Source organism: Chiloscyllium plagiosum, unplaced genomic scaffold, assembly GCF_037043375.1.
Source record: "Chiloscyllium plagiosum isolate Xiang-an unplaced genomic scaffold, Cpla_swu_hap1 HiC_scaffold_34, whole genome shotgun sequence".
NCBI lineage: Eukaryota > Metazoa > Chordata > Chondrichthyes > Orectolobiformes > Hemiscylliidae > Chiloscyllium > Chiloscyllium plagiosum.
In genome coordinates this window covers 7,978,856-7,996,347 of record NW_028270172.1, presented here as the reverse complement: position 1 = coordinate 7,996,347, position 17,492 = coordinate 7,978,856, and the positions used below count along the sequence as shown (strand labels likewise).

General features: G+C 42.1%; 1 protein-coding gene across 8 annotated transcripts in view; it reads right to left on the bottom strand.

Annotated features, from left to right (window-relative positions):
- LOC122564560 (cadherin-6-like) overlaps positions 1-17,492 on the bottom strand; it is a 225,666-nt gene that overhangs the window by 188,191 nt on the left and 19,983 nt on the right. For all 8 annotated transcript variants that reach the window (XM_043719632.2, XM_087978477.1, XM_043719629.2 and 5 more), the window contains exon 2: positions 9,666-10,058. In XM_043719632.2, the coding sequence (XP_043575567.2) occupies positions 9,666-9,896 (231 nt within the window). In that variant the 5' untranslated portion in view covers positions 9,897-10,058. The remainder of the gene's footprint in view (positions 1-9,665; positions 10,059-17,492) is intronic.

Below are 17,492 nucleotides of genomic sequence, written 5' to 3'. Positions count from 1 at the left end.
AGGAGGGAGACATTTTAAATATTAATGTATATAACAAAGATTTAATTAACTCTCGAGGAAATGTTACGTATTGAAACTGTGTCTTGTTTATGATTTGGAGATGCCGGTGTTGGACTGGGGTGTACAAAATTAAAAATCACACAACACCAGGTTGTAATCCAACAGGTTTAATTGGAAGCACTAGCTTTCGGAGCGACGCTCCTTCATCAGGTGATTGTCCTTCATCACAATCACCTGATGAAGGAGCAGTGCTCCAAAAGCTAGTGCTTCCAATTAAACCTGTTGGACTATAACCTGGTGTTGTGTGATTTTTAACTGTGTCTTGTTTAGTTTGCAAACAATTGCTAGCTTTTCAAATTGAAGAATCATTTCTGTTTTACGCAGAAATGGTTCTGAAAGGGTTAATATCGGCGACTGCATGAAACTGGAGACCCAATAAGGTTATCTCTAGCTCCTAATAGGAGCAAATACCTTATCCCTGGCTCCTGATAGTCTTGACAGTTATATTTAACCAACCAATGGAACTTGTACCAAATTGCTATTATGCAATAAACTAGAACTTGTGGTTAACACAAGTGCATCTTCCTGCTACATTCCCCTTCTTCTTAAGAGTCACTAATGGTTTATCCTTTACCATTGTTAACTAAGTAGGCCACTTCAGGGTTTGTGCATCATTCACTGTCAGATCTGGAAGAACATTCCTGCTCACCTTGGCCCGAAGGTTTCTAAATGCCTTTGCAATGCTCTTCCCCCAGCCGACACTATGTGACCTGCCTTCACCAGGTGGGAGAACCAGAGTGGCTTCTCCATCAGGCTGGTGCTTGAAGCTAGTTAGCATATTACTGATGTTACAAAGCTCCTGATTTGCAAAGAGCCTGTTTCCAGGAAAACCTTGGAACTGTATTGCCAATGGACAAAATAACAGCCAGCAGGATTCAACCGGGAAAGGCAGAATGGGGCAGCACGGTGGCTCAGTGGTTAGCACTGCTGCTTCATAGTACCAGGGTCCCAGGTTTGATTCCAGCCTCGGGCAACTGTCTGTGTGGAGTTTGCACATTCTCCCCGTGTCTGCGTGGGTTTCCTCCGGGTGCTCCATTTTCCTCCCACAGTCCAAAGATGTGCAAGTCAAGTGAATTGCCCATAGTGTTAGGTGCATTAGTCAGAGAGGAAATGGGTCTGGGTGGGTTACTCTTCGGAGGGTCTGTGTGGACTGGTTGGGCTGAAGGGCCTGTTTCCACACTGTAGGGAATCTAATCTAATCTAATGATCCCACCTCTGCCCCAGCCAGAGTGTGTTAATATCTCCATCTGAAACCTTTGTGACCAATGTGAACCGCTAATCAACAGTATGTTCTTTCCTGTTTGCATCCTTCTTCTATCCTGCAAATGCTGACTCCTCAGTAGATAACCTTATGGAAGCACCTATCATCCTCATATACCATGTGAAAGTGGCCTTTATATATTGGGGCCATATCTCCAGGGAGATGATGTATGATTAAAGTGATACATTCTTTCATGTTGCTCTCACTATTCGTCAAATGCACAGGCAGCGCAACCCACATTTGAAAAGTATTTTCATTTGGAAAAATGTTTAATTTACTAAAAAATTGATGAGGGTACACCGATGAATGTAGTACCTGATTCAATATAGATTTTTAAAGTGGTTTTCCGTGATTATAAATCAGCTTACCTGCAAGTGAAGGACTGGATAACCTTATTAAAAATGCCACATTATTGTATTAGATCCGTTTTCAGCGCTATTAGTAAAACTATAATGGACTCACACACTTAAATATATCAAGATATGCTTTTTAATTGAAAGGAAGACGTTGCCTGACTATGTTGTTTCAAGGAACATTTTACTCTTGTGGTTCTGTCAATCATTTTTATTGAATGTCTGACCTGCGATCCATCATGTAATTTCAAGTGTATTCTAGGTTCAATTTCCTGTTTTCAATGAAAGCAGAAACTCAAATCCAATTGAACTAAGCATTAAATAATGAAAGGCCAATCGGTTATCAGGCACCAGGTAGCCAAAGCGTTCACCCTTCCAAGGGGTTTTGCTGAATGACCATCAAAAGCCATAAATAAAGGTAGTTTCCACTTAATTTTCAGATCCCACCCCCTCTCTCTCTCTTTCTTGGCAATTGCAGTCAGTAATCTCATCAGAGGTTTTCCCGAGGCTAATATTGATGTAAAAAAGAATCCCCAGTGAAGGACAAACCTCCAGCCATGCAGTATAGGGGCAGGAGTGGACCATTTGGTCTCTCGAGCCTGCTCTGTTATTTAATGTGATCATGGTTGATCTACTTGTGGCCCCAGTTCCAGTTTCCCTGATATCATTTCACTCTCCTTGTTAGTCAAGAATGCATCTATCTCTGCCTCCAAAGTATTCAAAGATCCTGCCTCTCCCGTCTTCTGGAAATCAGAGCTCCAGAAGTTAACAAGGGAAAGAAATCCTCCTCATCTCCATTGTAAATGAGAGATCTTTTATTTCGAGATAGTGACTCCTGGTTCTCATCTCTCCCACTAAGGGAACCATGCTCTCAGTATTCATCCTGTCAATCCTTCTCAGGATCTTATTTGTTTAAATAACATCAACTCTCATACTGAGAAATACCAGTAGATACAAGCCTTGCTTGTTCAAACTTTTTTCACAAGATAATTTCCCCAGGTATCAGTCATATGAACATTCCCTGAATTATTTCCAATGGAGTGCCACAAGGATCGGTCTGTGTCCTCTACTTTTCACCATTTATATAAATGATTTGGATGTGAGCATAAGCAGTATAGTTAGTAAGTTTGCAGATGACACCAAAATTGGAGGTGTAGTGGACAGTGAAGAGGGTTATCTCAGATTACAACAGGATCTTGATCAGACGGGCCAATGGGCTGAGAAGTGGCAGATGGAGTTTAATTCAGATAAATGCGAGGCGCTGCATTTTGGGAAAGCAAATCTTAGCAGGACTTATACACTTAATAATAAGGTCCTGGGGAGTATTGCTGAACAAAGAGATTTTGGAGTGCAGGTTCATAGCTCCTTGAATGTGGAGTCGAAGGTAAATAGGATAATGAAGAAGGCGTTTGGTATGCTTTCCTTTATTGGTCAGAGTATTGAGTACAGGAGTTGGAAGGTCATGTTGCAGCTGTACAGGACATTGTTTAGGCCACTGTTGGAATATTGCGTGCAATTCTAGTCTTCTTCCTATCGGAAAGATGTTGTGAAACTTGAAAGGGTTCAGAAAAGATTTACAAGGATGTTGCCAGGATTGGAGGATTTGAGCTATAGCGAGAGGCTGAACAGGCTGGGGCTGTTTTCCCTGGAGCGTCGGAGGCTGAAGGGTGACCTTATAGAGGTTTATAAAATTATGAGGGGCATGGATAGGATAAAGAGACAAAGTCTTTTCCCTGGGGTGGGAGAGTCCAGAATTAGAGGGCATAGTTTTAGGGTGAGAGAGGAAAGATATAAAAGAGACCTAAAGGGTAACTTTTTTTACGGAGAGGGTGATACATGTATGGAATGAGCTGCCAAAGGAAGTGGTGGAGGCTGGTACAATTGCAACATGTAAAAGACATTTGGATGGGTATATGAATAGGAAGGGTTTGGAGGGATATGGGCTTGGTGCTGACAGGTGGGACTAGATTAGGTTGGGATATCTGGTCAGCATGGACGGGTTGGACCGAAGGGTCTGTTTCCAATGCCGTACATCTCTATGACTCTATGACTCTAAAGCATTGACATATTTTCTTAACTAGGAAATCTAAATTGTACACAGTACTGTAGATGTGGCCTCACCAATGCTCTGTAAAAATGCAACATAGCAACCTGAGTTGTTTATTTCATTCTTCTTGCAATAAGTGACAACCTTCCATTTGCTTTCCTCATCACTTGCTGCAGCTGTAAACTAACTTTGTGGTTTATGTACTTGGACACTCAGATGCCTCTGTACTTCAGGATTCTGCAGTCTCTCTCCTTGTAAATATTATTTTCATGGGCTTTCTCACAATTTCTCTGAAATTCCTACTGAAATTTCTGCAGAAAACTGGGAATCTTTTACCCCCACCCTTGATCCCAAAGGAAATTCTACCCAATAATTGCCTGTTGTTCATCAGTCTGGGATCACTTACCTCCTCAAGGTGAGGACTTAATCTCAAAATCTAAATAATAGTATTGTAACCTAATGTAAGATTTAGATCAAATGCAGACTAGGTGAAAGCTATGTGGAACACAAGCATGATTCTCAGCTACTGGCTCCTTGCTATTTTAAGCCTCTAACCTACTCCCACTGTGACCTCTGTTCCCAGCCTCACACAATGTTCCAATGAAGCTCAAGGAATGTTTGAGGACGAGCCCCTCATCTTTCAATTAAACACCTTACAAACTCCCAGATTCAACACTGAGTTCATATTGAACTGTTTCTGTCATTTCTATTTCAGTTTGTCTAAATTTATGTTTTGGGCAGAATTGTATCAAAGTGTTGTGGGACATTAAGGACAGATGGTGGGAGAGTGTGAGACCCCAGCATTGTCTCTTTTCAGGAAGGCCCATCATATCTTGTGCACCCAGGCACTTGACAGCTGAGCAGCAGACCTTCTCCTAGGATGAAGTACCCAAAAGAATGGGGGCACCCAAGGAGTTCAAAACATCACCGTTGCTCACTATTTGGCATTTACCCAGATGGCCACAATTGGAACCTTGTGGGGTTTATTTTATTCATTCATGGGATTTGAGCATCACTGGCTAGGCCAGTATTTATTGCCTATCCCTAAATGCCCTCAGGGTAGTTAAGAGTTAATCACATTGCTCTGGGTCTGGAGTGACATGTAGGCCAGTCTGGGTAAGGATGGTATTTGCCATCTCTACCTGTATGTGGAACTGGATGAACATTGTATGAAGTAGCTTGCTGTCATCGGTTCATCTTGGACTTTGTCTTGGTGCTACCTAGAGATTCGTGGTAGAGGCTGTTTTTAGTTAACAAGGTTTATTGTGTGATAATAATCATCAACTATTGCTCAACAAGGATAATTACTGGGACATGGAGTAGATGCAATTGCTGTCTTTGAAAGCAAGGGTTTAACTCCTGGTCTCCTGTTAATAAAATAGCTGGAGCTAATGTATTGTGAGCATTAACCTCTTCACATAGGTGGGGGGGATCTTCCAGCCAGAGGTGAACAGCTCATCTCTACATAACAGTGCCACCAGAGCTGGGTGGCTGCTGTTGGTATTGCATTCAGCCAGAGCCTTAGAGTAAGGGCAGACCCAATCACAGGAGACTAATCACTCCTGGTACCCTGTGGATTTTGTTGCTGCTATAGTATTGGGTTAAGGATTTTTTTTGGGGGGAAGGGGATGGAGGGCCTGGGCACAGGCTGGAAAGGAAGTGGGGGAGGGGGATGTGGCAGCAAGATTGGGGATGGTTCTCAGCAGGTTCCTCTCCTCTCAATGTCAGGTCTCTCAATCTGGGTGCCTTTGAATAAGGCAGCACCTCTCAATCAAGTCATTGATCAAATATAGCAGGGATTGCATGTCATACTCCTTGCCCAGCCACTTACCACTGGGTTAAGATATTTCTTTCATCAACCTATTCAGAGATGTTATGGCACACCTCTGGAGTAAGTAGGACTTGAAACTGGACCTTCTGGCTCAGGATTAGGGACACCACTATGCCACATGAGCCCTCCCACTGTGTTAATACAAGCAACAACTTAAGTGGGCAGTAACTGCCTTAACTAAGCGGCTTTTGTGGCACAGAGATAGTGATCCAACTGAAGTCCTGGGTTCAAATCTCACCTGTCACAGAGAAATGTCAAAGCATGTCTGCAAAAGTTGATTAAAAAGATAACAGCAGCCTTAATTGGTAGTGTGCTAGGGAGGCTGATTGCCTCTCCCGTACCAGTACCCATCCTTCCACCAAGCGTGCATAAGCCAGGGGGCTGCTGGGGAGAGTGCAAGGGTACAGCATACTGCACTAAGCTTTGTTGCTTGGCACATGGACATGAGCTGTAATTAATATCAGCAGAGCTATACACTGGTAGCTGAATTGATGTCATCTTTTCTATCGTCAGCCAAGTTAAACTCAAACCCTGTGAGTTGCATGGAGCTAAGAGAGGAAATGCTTCCGAAACTATTTAACTTGAAGAGACTGCGATCTAAGCTGGGACTTTTTTTTTCATAAGCAATGCGTTTCCAGTAAGAAACCTGACATTTTTTACCAAATCTCCGAGGAACCTAGCGTTACATTTTTCTAATATAAAGCATTGAATGTGTGTGTATATGTGTAATGGGGGGTGGGGGTGCACTTTCCTTAACCCGTTTCAACTCTGCCCCAGCTACACTACAATTAGGAATGAGGGGCTGGAGGATGGGTGGGAGGACCATTCATGACATTACAGAGAGAGGAATTTTACACAAAAGCCCTGTTTCTGGATGGCTCTAAGTAACAGACCAACAATCACCAGAGGGCTGATTTGAATGTACCAAGAGTCGGACAAGAAACCTCTTGGTAATGCTAATGAACTACTGTGGCAGTCAGCCAGTAGTCTCTCTTTACATCATCATTCTTCCACGGAGCAGATGCCAAAGTTTCTACTGCAATACGAATTTCAAAAAGGGAGAGACAGTCTGCTTTTAACACACTCAAATAAAGGCCAAATACTGCAGATGCTTGAAATCTGAATCAAGCACAGAGAATGCTGCAGAAACTCAGCAAGTTTGGCGTCATGTCTGGAGAGAAAGAGAGATGGAGTTGATGTTTTGGGTGTAGCGACCTTTCCTCAGACCACTCTTCCCCACTTAGCTTTTCATTGTGGTCAATAGATAGGCAGACCTGGTGGGTGAGGGAAGGGGGTGGGAGTGAGGATTGGGGGGGGGAAACACTGTATGACCAGTCAACAATTCCAATATCACATATTGGGTTTCACCTGCAAAGCTGTGCCCAGCAAGTCCTTAGTTACTTCTCATGGTAACAAATTAATTCTTGCTGCTCCCTTCAGACATCAAGGGAAGCTGACAATCTGCAGGAATACAGTCTTGAACAGTAACAGCCTGCATTTGTGTGGCACCTTTAATGCAATAATGCATCCTGAGGCACTTTACAGGAGCATCACAAACCAAATTATGACACTCAACCATGTATGGAGATGTTTGATCAGATTTCCAAGAGCTGGAGTGAGAAGCCTTGAAGAGGGTGTGAAAATGTGAATAGAGGCAGAGAAAGTTCAGGAATCCCTGAACTTGCAACAAGATACTGAAAGCATGAACTCCCAAAATGGAGTGATTAAAATCGAAGCTACCTACTAGGCCAGAATTAGAGAACTGCAATGATCCGGGAAGGCTGTGGGACTGAAGGAGATTACAGAAGCAGAAAGGAATAACTCACAGAGGGATTTGAAAACAAAGATAAGAATTTTAAAAACAAAGTGTTACTCAACCATGAGCCAGTATTGGTCAGTGAGTAAATGGTTCAAGATGGTGGTGACACCAGGTGACTCTTTGTGGGCTCTCTATAGCAGATTTTATTCTCTTGTTTTGTACACCTTCTGTGTAGTCATAACCTGTATGCTTTACTCTGTCTAAGTTAAAAATCACACAATACCAGGTTATAGTCGAACAGGTTTATTTGGAAGCACCAGCTTTCGAAACGCTGCTCCTTCATCAGGCAACCACCTGACAAAGGATTAGATTAGATTACATTACATTACAGTGTGGAAACAGGCCCTTCAGCCCAACATGTCCACACCGACCCGCCAAAGCGCAACCCACCCATACCCCTACATTTACCCCTTACCTAACACTACGGGCAATTTAGCATGGCCAATTCACCTGACCTGCACATCTTTGGACTGTGGGAGGAAACCGGAGCACCCGGAGGAAACCCACGCAGACACGGGGAGAATGTGCAAACTCCACACAGTCAGTCGCCTGAGGCGGGAATTGAACCCTGGTCTCAGGCGCTGTGAGGCAGCAGTCCTAACCACTGTGCCACCGTGCCGCCCACAAGGAGCGGCGCTCTGAAAGCTAGTGCTTCCAAATAAACCTGTTGGACTATAACCTGGTGTTGTGCGATTTTTACCTTTGTCCACCCCAGTCCAACACCCACACCTCCAAGTCACTCTGTCTAAGCACCCTATGATCTGTATGTCCTTGTTTTCAATGATTTGCCTGTCCTGCTTGCAAAACAAAACTTTTCACTGTACTTAGGTACATGTGACTACAATAAGTCAAATTGGGTGATGAATGGGATTTGATATGGGATAGAACACATGGGATAGAACACAGGCAGCAAAGTATTGTGTGCCTTCAAATTTGTGATGGGAAGTTCATGGGAATAAACCGCACCTATTTCATGACATAAATTCCAAGATTTTGGAAGAATGTTTTGGGGAAAGCCATCAGCAATTCCAGTTATTGTTCTCCAATCAATTGTAAACTGTTTGTGTTAAATTTCAGACAAGAGACTACTCACTGTCATAGAAATTAGGGAAAAACAGCTGGATGGAAGAAACAGTCAGAAACTGGCAGATTGATTGTAATTTTGATTTAATTAAGATATTCACAGTCATGTGCATGATGTCTATTTGCAAACATCACTGTAGCAATTGGAGATGACAATGTGGGAAACTGTTGATTAAAAATAAATCAGATTCTTATTAAAGAAGTTAAAGGGGAATGCAGGTGACGCATGTTGTATTAATAAAGTGTTCCTCATCACCACGTTGTTTATTAACAAATCAGGTCTCTTGCAGTGCAGTAGTAGTGTCCCTATCTCTGAGTCAGGAGACTCACGTTCAAGTCCCACCTGTACCAGAGGTGGGTAATATATCTCTGAAAAGGCTGATTAGAAATTATCTATAAGTCACTTTATATCATACATCCAAAACATTCAATATGCTCATCACCAACACTACCCTGGATAAAGCAGCTCCTACTGGATTGGCACTACATCCACAAGCATTCACTCGCTCCACCACCAATGCTCAGTCGCAGCGGTGAGTATTCGCTGTAAGAAATAGTGCAGAAATTCACTAAAGATCTTTTGACAGCACCTTCCACACCCATAACCACTTCCATTTAGGAGAACCAAGGCAGCAAATAGGTGGGAACACCGCCACTTGCAAGATTTCCTCTAAACCACCCACCATCTTGACTTGGAACTATAGTGCGTTCCAACTATGTCACTGGGTCAAAGTCCTGCAACTCCCTCCCTAATAGGACTGTGGGTCTACCTACAGCACATGGACCTCAGTGGTTCAAGAAGGTAGCTCACCACCACATTCTCAAGTGCTAGCAGGAGCGGGCAATGAATGCTGGCGTAGCCAGTGATGCCCATGCCCTATGAGCAAATGAAGAAAACTTTGGATGGGCAGGGTCTCATATTCCTCCATCCCACAGACAGTACCTTGCATTGCATTTTTTTTTTGGTTCTGAGCTTGTGCTTTTGTAGCTGAAAGGTTAGAAATCACTGTTGGTGACATCAGCAAAATATCACTGGATGGGTTCAACTTGAGGTTTATTTCTTAATAAATCTGGAGATAGACACAGCTCTTTTAATGTGTAGCCCTCTATAAGCAGATAAGAACTACAGGTGACAAGAGCATAATACAGAAACACTGATAAACTATAGACTTTCTGCCTTGTGATTAAGAGGAACATCTCTTGGTGCCTACCTTGCCCACGTACTGTGGCTCAGCCCCAGTGTACTCCTCCAGCAAAAAGAACTGATTCCACATCCAGCCACGTTTGGAGCGATGTAAAACAGAAAGCTTGTCACTCTCAGGCGTCACTGCCACTCCATCCTCTTCCTCTTTAGCAGTCCTGTTTGACAGTGGGGACATCAGGCTGAGCTCCAACAGGCTGATCCAGAGAAGCATTAGCACACAGCAATTCAATATCGCCATTCTTATTTCAGAACTGGTGGCTGCAGAGTCTAACTGGGTTTTGTTGGCTGCTGTCCAGCAACCCGTCAGTAGATAGTGTATCCCTGACTAGCCTTTTTGTTCCATTTGTAAACTACTTGGGTCTTCAATCAATCTTCAAGTTCACTTGGTTTCTGGGGATTTCTAAAATGGGAGAGAGAGCGAAACAAAATAAACAGAATGATGTTTCAAACAGTAGATTTTTAAAATTTAAATGTCAAATATATAAATTGCAGCATATACCATTGATGCTTAATTTGAATTGCTAATCTGATTTCACTGATAACATCATATAACTATTATAGATGCCTGTGGAACTCAGTCATGTGTTCATCATCAAGCCCTTTTCTCAACCAATTGCAGAAAAATATGCTCCATTACACAATAAAACTGCAGAATTGACTATCTTAATTACTCTAAAATGCACTGGTGATTGTAAAACACCAGGTGCTGTGTAACTAAAATCCAGTTTAGGTTTAACCAGGTACAATCCTGACTGAGGAAAATAATAACAACACAGAAAGAGTCAAGTAAAATGTTTGTTTAATCTGGAAATTGTGAGAAGTGCCACATTACTGTGTAAGATTTGTTCAATAATGGGAGAGTGAAGATTCAGGGTTGATTTGATCCAGGTTTTCAAGTAATTGAGTTGGGACGAGGCTGCCCCTTTAACAAGGATATTTTGTCTTTGTTTTTTTTCAAGAGGGGTTGTAAGTGCTGAAATGGCTAACACAATTCAATAGTCAGAAGAGGTCTTTAAGTTTTTTTTAATTGTACAATGAAAGGGGAGTGGCTAGTTCTCCCAGCTCAGGTTTTTTGTAGTTTGGTTTAGTTTTAGCAGGCAGTCAGAAAACTGCTGATGACCTAGAGAAGCAACTACAGTGAAAACAGGTTCCATGTGTCAACAGGTGCTTCTTGCCTGAACTTTCTCTCTACAGCCTCTCCCGCCTGTAAGAACCTGAGTTTGAATTTACCATTTGCCAAAGGATGTTGCGGGGACTAGAACAGCTCCTTCGTTATGTTGCTGTATCGAGTCGGTTGGGTTTCTAAATAGTTAACTTATTCTAAATTCTGTTTTCTTTCGTCCGTGTTACAACTGTAGTGTGTAAATTAATTCTGTTTTGCTTAAAGCCGAGTGATTTGACCAGCTGCATCACTCCTGGAGTATCCACTTCACATCTGTCCTTTTAAAGAAGTTAGGATCTGGACTACCTTCCTGAAGTGTTTTGAGGGGGTCTGGCCTGGTCCATGACAGAGTGTAATAGATGGAGTGGTTTGGATGAAACTATATTCCCTCATTGAGGACTCTAGGACACTAGTGATATTAGTAAAGAAGTTAGAGTCAGGAATTTAATGAGAGAAATTAAGGCCATAAGACCAAGTTCTTTTCTTCAGGCAAAGGATGAAAAACATTTCAATATCCACTCCACAGTTGCCAAATTGATGGTTAAACACAAGGTTTTAATGGGAGAATCATATCAAGGGATGTGGAGAAAATGCAGATTTCTGGAGTCAGGTCACAAAAATGCCACAATATCTTTGATCAGTGAAACAGGCTGGAAGGATTAAATGACCTTCTGCTGTTGCTATGATGCTAGACACATCAGGAATAGCATCTGAGCTGGTTGTGTTTTTGAACCAAACCTGAGAGAGCACACTTGCTCTTGAGAAGGCAGCAAGGATATTCCATAAGGCATAGGAACAGAAGCAGGCCATTCAGCCCATTGAATGGTGAAGCAGACTCAATTAGATTATAACTGATGTAATAATCCTCAATTCCATTTTTCTGCCTTTACCCTATAGCCCTTGATTCCCCTTATTGCTTAAAAGTCTGTCTATGTCAGCCTTGAATATGCTTAATAACCCAGCCTTGACAGCCAGAGGGGCTAGTGTTCTTCAGATACACTACCCTCTGAGAAGGAATTCCTCCTTATCTCTGTCTTGAAAGTGTGACCCCTATTCGGAATCTATGGTCGTGGACTGTTGAACAAGGGGAAACAGCCCTTCTGTAAGAACTTATCAAGCCCTGTAATAACCTTGTATGTTTCAATAAGGTCATCTCTGATTCTTCTAAACTCCAATGAGTACAGGTCCAACTTACTCAACCTCTCCTCAAAAGACAGTCCCTCCATATCTGCTATCAGTCTAATTACCCTTCCCTGGACTGCCTCCAATGCCAGGATAACTTTCCTTAGATAATGAGACCCAGAACCATTCACTGTGGTCTGACTATTGTGTTGTAGAATGTTCCTACTTTTATATTCCATTCCCTCTGAAATAACATTTCATTTGCCTTCCTTATTACCTTCTGAATTTGGACGCTAACGTTTTGTGATTCACTGGTTAAGAATCCACTGGTTAGGATATATTGAGACAAGGTAATGTTTTGAGATAATAATGATATCACTGGACAAGTAATCCACTGGACAGCGATGCTGATGCGAATGCTTTGGAGAAAAGAGTTCAAGTGACAGCTGGTGGAATTTCTATTTAATAACTAGATCTGGAATTGAAAGCTAGTCCCAGCCATGGTGTTCATGAATGTCATAAACAGATTTGGTTCAATTATGTTCTTTAATGAACCAGACGGTTTCAGGGAAGGAATTTTTCCATCCTTACCTGGTCTGATTTATGTGTGACTCTAGATCCACAGCAATATGGTTGACTCTTAACTGCCACTTAAAATGCTCTTGCAAGATTCTTAGTTCTAAGGTAATTAGGGATGTGCAACCAATGCTGGCCTTGTCAGTGATGCCTATATCCCATAAAGCACAAAGACAGAATAATTTCCTGAATGCAGTTCAGCTCAGTACAGGGTAAACTAGGTTTGCATTGAAGATCTCTTATCAGTACACTCAACTGTCTATTTTACAAAGCAATGGAGATCAGGCCAATTTCAGGTCTTTATCTGCCTTTACCAACATAGCAGGTAGCCCATTACCCATTTGTAATCAGTCCTCCCATGCCTTTTCCTCATAATGGAAACTCAGGCATCAGGAACATGCAATCACCATTAAATATCTACAGGCCAGTCTATCTGTACAGAATAGCAAGATGGAAACTGATAGGGAGGTGATGTAAATGTATTTAAAGCATTTGCTGTATTCATTAAAAATAAACAGAAACCTTAAATTAATACAACATCATTAAACAGCATTACAAAAATCGTGCTGGCAATGAAATACGATTTTAATTTCCACTTGCAAGACAGGCCCTAGCTCTGTAATGGAATTAAAAGGCATGTTTCATTAGTTTCTGTCATGTATTGTCTATTTGTATTGGAACTGTAATTCATTAACTGGAAATTACAGTCACTGTGAAAACTTGTGTAAAAATTCATTAATAGGCCATTTTAGTCAATCTCTGGAAAACGATAGTATGCTGCATAGCTTCTAATGTGTTTCCTGGACTGAAAATATTAAAACATAGAAAAGAAAGGACATAGGAGCAGGAGTAGGCCATTTGGCCCATCAAACTTTCTCCGTCATTCAATTTGATCCTCCATCTCAATGTAATATTGCCACTCTCTCCCCATACCCCTTGACATCCTTAGCTTCCCGATCTAGAGTCACATACAGGTCAAACCAGGTAAGGATGGAAAAAGTTCCTTCCCTGAATCCATCTGGTTCATTAAAGAACATAACTGAACCAAATGTGTTTACGACAATATGCTATCTATTTATTTTTTAAATATGTCAACTACTTGGCCTCCACAGCCTTTTGTGGTAGAGAATTGAATGGGTTCATCAGTTTCTGATGAAGAAATTTCTCCTGATCTTAGACCTAAAGTACCTACCCCACATTCTAAAACCATGACTCCTTGTGCTAAATCCACAGGCATGGGAAACACAATCCCTTCATCCAGTCTGTTCAACCTTTTAGATTAGGTTAGATTCCCTCCAGTGTGGAATTCCCTTCAGCCCAACAAGTCCACACTGACCCTCCAAAGAGTAACCCACCCAGACCCATTTCTTTCTGACTAATGCACCTAACACTACGGGCAATTTAGCATGGCCAATTCACCTGACCTGCACATCTTTGGACTGTAGGAGGAAACCAGAGCACACCCACGCAGACACAGGGAGATCATGCAAACTCCACACAGATAGTCACCCGAGGCTGGAATCGAACCAGGGACCCTGTTACTGTGAGGCAGCACTGCTAACCACTGAGCCACCATGCCGCTCCTGTCAGAATGATTTAATGTTTCAGTGAGATTCCCCCTCATTCTTCCAAACTCCAAGGATTGCAAGTGCAGTTGACTCAATCTCTCCTTATGTGACAGTCTTGACATCCCAGGAATCAGTATGGTCAACCTTAGCTGTATCTCCTGTATGACAAGTATATCCTTTCTTAGGTTAGAAGGTGGAGTTTGCACATTCTCCCTGTGTCTGCATAGATTTCCTTTAAGTGCTCTGGTTTCCTCCCATAATCTGAAGATGTGCAGGTTAACTGGATTACCCATGTATGTTTAAGAAGAAAAATGCCTCGCAGTGTCCAGGGATGTACAGGTTAGGTAGGTTAGCCATGGGAAATGCTGGGATGGGGTGGGTCTGGGTGAGTTTGCTCTTTGGAGGGACAGTGCGGGATCGATGGGCTGAATGACCTCTATCTGCACTCTGGAACAAAACAAAAAAGACTGGAACTGTGCACAATAGTGTGTTCTCATCAAGGTCCTGTTCCGCTGAAGTAAGCTTTCTTTACTCTGTATTCAAACTTTCCTGCAATGAAAGAGCCAGCCAGCATTTTCCTTTACTCAAACTCAACATTCCTTTATTTGGATTAAAGGTTGGAGGAAAGGTTGAGCAAAAACTGAGAGTATGCCCAGATTCTGAATAGAGATCAGAGCCAATAGGGGAAGTATTGGCAGATTTTCAAAAGAATAATGATTTAAAAATGGACAGCTTGTTTAAATATAAAATTTTTAGATGATGGACCAGAAAGGAATACATACAAAAGTATCTGGAACATGAAAGTAGGTAGCACGCTAAGCAGCTTATGGTGGAGAAGAAAAGAGATATGAATGGAATAAATGAATGGGCAAAACTGCAGCAAATGGAAAATCGAAGGAGGAGAGGTTGGACAAGTTATACCTTTATCCATCCGAATTTAGATGAATGAGAAATTATCTTAATGAAAGACGTAAACTCCAGAGGTGACTTGAACGAGTACCTGTGGAAACAATGGATCCCTTTGTGGGAAAGACGAAGATTAGGGGAAACAGTTTATAAATAAGGTTATTTCAATTTAAGAGAGAAGCAAGGAATTTTTTTCTGAAGGACTCATTAATCTATGGACATAGGTCGATTTGGCTGGATGGCTGGTTTGTGATGCAATGTAATGCCAACAGTGTGGGTTCAATTCCCACACCAGTTGAGGTTCCCACAAAGGACTGTCCTTCTCAACCTCTCCTCTCTATCTGAGGCATTGTGAGGTTTAGGTTAAACCCCACCCCCATCATCAGTCGTCTTTCTCTCTCCAATGGCCAGGTAACACAATGGTGAACTTACCTATAGTCTTTAAGTATTTTGTAACTGAAACAATCCAAGCAGGGGGATTGAATATACTTAAGGCTGGGTTAAATAGGCTCTAGACTAACAAGGGCATCAAAGGATATAGCAAAAGTTAGGAAAGTGAATTGAGGCCAAAATCTGATCAGCTAAAAGACACTGTGAGCTCAAGGGGCTGAATGGCCTACTGCTGTTTTAGTTTGCATATACATTTACATATCTAGCAGGGCAATTAACATTCAAAATGAAGAGAATCACCATGAAATGCATTTGAACATGAACAATTTTACTGCTGAGATCAATGAGGCACTTGTACAGTTAAAGCAAAAAGGCATGCTGGTCCTGGGGTGGTCAGTATCTTTCTTTCAGAATGTATTGGCCAATGTGCTGGTTTTAAGAAAACCTTTTCCAAACTGACTTCCATTTTTCTCCCCCACACAACTTTTGATGGCACCATGGTGAAAATCCATTAGTATTGCCAGGTCCTGTACAAACCAGTCTCGAGGTCCAGCTCATTCAACTGAGCAGCTGTGTTCAAGGCTTCAATCCCCATTCATCAGGAGACTGGTTGATGCTCACTGATGCAAACCATTTGAATTGGACCTTAAATTAGTTCTTGGTGTTTAATGTTTCTTTTCTGTTATGATTGTTTATCTGTATGAATAATTGGGCTGCAACAAAGAAGGACAACTGTAATAGATAAGAGTAATGGATATGTCGAAACAGAGTTTGGCTTTATTGCTCAGACAGCTGCCTCCTTACAAACTCTGCCAATAATAAATTTTAATTACCTATTGCTTACCTAAATCATTCAATTCTGTTACCCCTGCTAGAGGAAAGAGGTTGTGAAACTTGAAGGGATACAGAAAGGATTGACAAGTATGTTGTTAGGGTTGAAGGGCTTGAACTACAGGGAGAGGCTGAATAGGTTGGGGCTATTTTCCCTGGAGCATTGGAGGATTTTTGGGAGGGTGGGGGTTGGGCAGTGTAGCAGGGATGGTAATAGAAGTTTATAAAACTGTGAGGGGCATGCACAGGGTGAATAGTCAGGGTCTTCTCCCCAGGACAGGGGAGACCAAAACCTGATGGTATAGGTTTAAGGTTAGAGGGGCAAGATTTAAAAGGCACTTATGAACGTAGAACAGTACAACACAGTATAGGCCCTTCGGCCCTCGATGTTGTGCTGATCCTTTATTCGACTCTAAGATCAGATTAACCTATATACCCTTCATTGTACTATCTTCCATGTGCCTATCCAAGAATCGCTTAAATGTCCCTCATGTATCTGACTCTACTAGCACTGCTGGCACTCACCACACTCTGTGTAAAGAACCTACCTCTGACATCTCCCCTAAACTTTCCTCCAATCACCTTAAAATATGCCTCCTCATGATAGACATTTCTGCCATTTTGACTATTCACTCTATCTATGCCTCTCATCATCTTGTACACCTCTAAAGTCACCTCTCATCCTTCTTCGCTGCAATGAGAAAAGCCCTAGCTCCCTCAACGTTTCTTCATAAGACATGCCCTCCAATCCAGGCAGCATCCTGGTAAATCTCCTCTGCACCCTCTCTAAAGCTTGCACATCCTTCCAATAATGAGGCAACCACAATTGAACACAATATTCCATGTGTGGTTTAACCAGGGATCTATAGTGTTACAGCATAGCCTTGCAGCTCATAAGCTCCATCCCCCTGCTAATGAAAGCCAACACACAATACGTTTTCTGAACAACCCTATTAACTTGGGTGGCAACTTTGAGGGATCTATGGACATGGACCCAAGATCCTTCTATTCCTCCAGACTGCCAAGAATTCTGCCTTTAACCCTGTATTCTACATTCAAATTCAACCTTCCAAAGTGAATGACTTCACACTTTTGCAGGTTGAACTCCATCTGCTACTTATCAGCCCAGCTCTGCATCCTGTCAATGTCTCATTGCAACCTACAACAGCCTTCCACACTGTCCACAACTCCATCAACCTTTGTGTCATCAGCAAACTTACTAACCCACCTTTCCACTTCCTTATCAAGTCATTTATAAAAATCACAAAGAACAGAGGTC